At 41.3% G+C, this 4,198-nt stretch overlaps 1 protein-coding gene across 1 annotated transcript; it reads left to right on the top strand.

The window, feature by feature from the left end:
* Positions 1-669: 669 nt before the first annotated feature.
* Positions 670-3,482, top strand: LOC147983421 (uncharacterized). The gene is made up of 3 exons (XM_087539496.1): positions 670-813; positions 960-1,170; positions 3,279-3,482. The coding sequence occupies exons 1-3, from the start codon at positions 670-672 to the stop codon at positions 3,314-3,316; spliced, it is 393 nt and encodes a 130-aa protein (XP_087395622.1). The 3' UTR covers positions 3,317-3,482.
* The last annotated feature ends 716 nt before the right edge of the window (positions 3,483-4,198 follow it).

Genomic DNA, 4,198 nt, shown 5'->3' with positions numbered 1-4,198 from the left:
CTCGTGGCTCATTGGGTTGTCTCCTCCAAGTTCAGCACATCTAAAAAGAAAATAGGAGAGGGGACGAGGTAGTGGCATCTTGCCAGCAACTGCTTATATTCCTAGAGTTTACTGTCCAGATTTTTGTCTTGAAGAAATTGGCGAGATATAATTTACTTGCTCCTAATTAAGTGTTATATACATCTATGAGTATATGTGTGTCGCTGCCTGGCGTGTGTGCTGCGTGTGACAGTAGTCTACTGAAAATTGATATCTGTCTAGATAGAATTTAGATGATGATAAGTATGTAAACTGAATCGGCCCAGCCGGTGTGGGCACTCACAGCCCGTCTGCCAGTGCCTGTCATGACCAGCTACAGCCAGGTGATTTTTTCACACACTAATGATATGCTAATGGTTCTGGAAACCAGTAGTACGTCCACAGGATGTAGATGGTACTATAGATGTGTGTGTGTGTGTGTGTCCCACTGCTACTAGTGTTGCTGACAGTGAACTAGATGATGTAAGTTTCTATTGCAATTGATTGGTAAAGTGAGCTGAGATTAGGTAATGCTAGCACTTGAATGTTCCTTGTACCATTTATTTTATTTTATGCTATTCTGGAAGACACATATTGGGTGGCTCCTATGATTCCACTTACAAACTGTATATCTTGTTTTGTGCAGTAACAATGGAATGCCAAAGTGAAGTGAGCAAGGCTCCTTCTTTTGCTATTTGTGATGTCCAGTCTGATGCAGAATCAGCCGTCCACACTAGGCCAAGTCTGGACATTGGGTTTACTACACCACAGAAATCCTATAGTGCACCTTTCTGTGTAAGTACTTGCGTAACTAATATGTACCCCCTCACTACTTTAGTTATCTATAAACGATCTTATATCTCTTTACAGAGAGAGTACATCTTTATAATTTCCTGTGTTCCAACATAGTAAATCCGTTGTGCTTTTCGTTCAAATTGTAGGGCTCATCTTGTACTCCAGAGTGTGATGATGCCATCAGACCAGCCATTGGGATGACTTTTGCTGATTTGAACGCAGCCAAGGAGTTCTATGAAGCTTATGCACATCATGTTGGTTTTTCAGTACGTGTGGGGCAGCAAAGGATTGTCAATGGTGTCATTACTCACAAGCGTTTCTACTGTGACCGTGAAGGTTTCCGTGAAGAGCGGAAAGGTAAGGAAACTTTGGTAGCTAGCACTGGTAGTAAGAGGAGATATGAGAGGAAAATCACTAGATGTGGGTGCGAAGCTAAACTTGCGGTCAAACGCACGGTCGAGAATAAGTACATTGTGACACTTTTCGAACAGGAGCACACACACACACTTGTATCGCCCAGTAAAAAACAATTCATCAGATCAAACAGGGAAGTTAGCCAACAAGCAAAGACTACATTATGGAACTGTCATAAAGCTAGCATTGGCACATCCCTAGCATACAGGTTCCTTCGTGTAGACTTGGGGGGGTTTGAGAATGTTGGCTGTACAAAGAGAGACTTGCAAAATCACCACCGAAACCTTAGGTGCCTCATCAAGTCATCCGATGCTCAAATGTTTGTTGACCAGCTTGCTAGAAAACATCTTGCAAATTCAGGATTTTATTTTGACTATGTTCTTGATGATAAGGGCAGACTGGTACATGTGTTCTGGGCAGATGCCACATGCAGGAAAAATTATGCTCTATTTGGAGAGCTTGTGTCCTTTGACTCCACGTATAGCACCAATCGATATAACATGATATTCACCCCCTTTACTGGAATCAATCACCATAAGGCAAGTGTTTGTTTTGGTGCTGCAATGTTACACGATGAGAAGGCAGATTCTTACAAGTGGTTGTTTCGCACATTCTTGAAAGCTATGGGAGGGGCTGCACCTAGGTTTATAATAACTGACGAATGTAGTAGCATGGACAATGCAATAAGGGAAGTTTTCCCAGCAGCCACACATAGGCTATGCATGTGGCATATTATGAATAAGATCCCGCAAAAGGTTGGCCCTGATTTGAAGACCGATGAGGATTTCCATGAACGATTAGGTCGGTGCGTGTGGTCTTCTGAAACTCCTACTGAATTTGAGGAACGATGGAAAGAAATTATGTCAGAGTATGGGTTGGAAGATGATGAATGGTTCAGTAAAAGGTTCAGCCTTCGAGAATCATGGATACCAGCTTATTTCAAAGAAATAGCTTTGTCAGGGCTTATGCGGACCACTTCAAGGTCAGAGAGTGCCAATTCTTTTTTCTCACGTATTATTGGTTACAAACATGCTTTGGTTGAGTTTTGGCTTAGATTTGACACGGCTTTGGAAGAACAACGTCATAAGGAGTTGCAAGAGGACCATGTGAGCCTACATACGATGCCTGTGTTGAAGACATCGTGGGCGATTGAAAAGCATGGCAGCGAGGTGTTCACGCATGAGATATTTCAGGATTTTCAACATGAGTTGCTTGCTGATAGGGATCGTTGCCTTGTTGAGATGATGGCACATGATGGTGAGGTCAAAACAGTAACTATACATGATGGCTATAAGAAACTAAGGGTGGTAACTTACAACACAACAACCATGGTAGGTTCTTGCACATGTAAGTTGTTTGAGACACATGGTATTCCATGTCGTCATCTGATCCATGTCCTAAGAACTGCCCAACTAAATGAATTGCCAAAGCATTATGTACTCAAAAGGTTTAGAAAGGACTGCAAAACCGAGCCAGTCTTTGACGAGGACGGCATTCTATTGGAAGGCAATGAGAGCAGTTCAATTGATCCGGAGATACAAAAATTAGTTTCAGAAACATGTAAGAAGATGGAAGACCTTTTAGTACAAGCGAAGCAATCTCAGGTCGGCATGCAATTCTTGAGATATCACATTTTTGCACTTGGAGAGCAATTGTCTACCCAAGTTCCAGCGAAAAAACAAACTCAAATAGAAGAATTTGAGGAATTTTTAGGTTGCTCCATTCCAAGTGAGGTTCATATCCATCCTCCAAATGATATTCGATCAAGGGGTAGAATCAAAAGACTAAAGGGGTACAGAGATAAGGGTGGAAAGCAAAGACAGAAAGAGAAGAAGAAGAACAAGGACAAGGAAATGCAACAGACATGATTATGGTACATTCCTATGGACTTAGTTTAGAGAATAGTTCTAAAATTTTGCTTGCTAATAAATACAACACACACTGGTGTAACTATATTCATAGATTAGTATTAAAATTTTGTTTATAATTTTTTTTTGTATATTTCCATCGATGTTTCCTATGGCTTGACCAATTAAACTTTTTTGTTTCAGGTTGCTTGGTGGCCCTATTGACTTCTACAAGTTATTAGGACTAAAATTATTCCATTGGTGTGTTCTTGGCTAGAGTAATGGAGCTATTAGTTCTTGGTGCCAGACTTCTGAAGTTATAAGCTTACTGGAGCTATGTGCTCAATGGATGATGTATATAAAGGTGTAGATTTTAATGACGCGTCTATTTTGTAAGTGTGTACTGGAGTGAGGCATTATCTTGAGTGACTGAATCAGATTGATGTTGCATAATCACACTATGTGCAGCTATACTGTTTGCCTTACTTAAATCTATTCTAGGCAATGGTCTCAATTGCTGGAATGTGCTATGTCAGGAGTTCTTGAACTGGGCAATGGTTTGGTTGTGGTTTCGGCATTGATCTGGGCAATGGTTTAAGTTGTTCTATTGTACTATTTGTTCTATTTAAATTTACAAGGAACTGGGCAGACTTCAATATTTTTGGGCAGATCTTCCTTGGACATGGTTCTAATTAAGCTAGCTGTGATATGAGGCTCATATACTTGGAGAAGCACAGACGCAATGAAGGGCATGTGACTAAGCGTCACATGTGATGAGGAGCTAGCTGTGATACTTGTATGCATCAGGGGGTTATGTGCAAAATGGCTTCACTGTGAGCGGGCGTTTTTCTGCAAAACTGCATGTAGCAGTTATGAATAAATCTAGTCCATACATACAAGATCCAACAACCTGTGGTAAGGTTTCCACGCTTCCACTGAAGGTTGGGTTTTCACCTGATATTGTCTCTTGTACATACAGTCGCTCACGTTCGCGGCCGCTTGGTCAAGGTGAATGTGCATGCGTACGTACGTAGACCATACATACTCCCTCCTTTTCGGTTTATAGGGCTCAAATATGAAATCTCATCAACCAAGGCACATGGTGAGTGAAGGAATGTATCTCG

Source organism: Triticum urartu, chromosome 2A (assembly GCF_056163025.1).
Source record: "Triticum urartu cultivar PI428250 chromosome 2A, HENAU_Tu73, whole genome shotgun sequence".
Lineage (NCBI taxonomy): Eukaryota > Viridiplantae > Streptophyta > Magnoliopsida > Poales > Poaceae > Triticum > Triticum urartu.
Note: the sequence above shows the minus strand (reverse complement) of the source record. Positions and strands in the feature narration are given on the sequence as shown.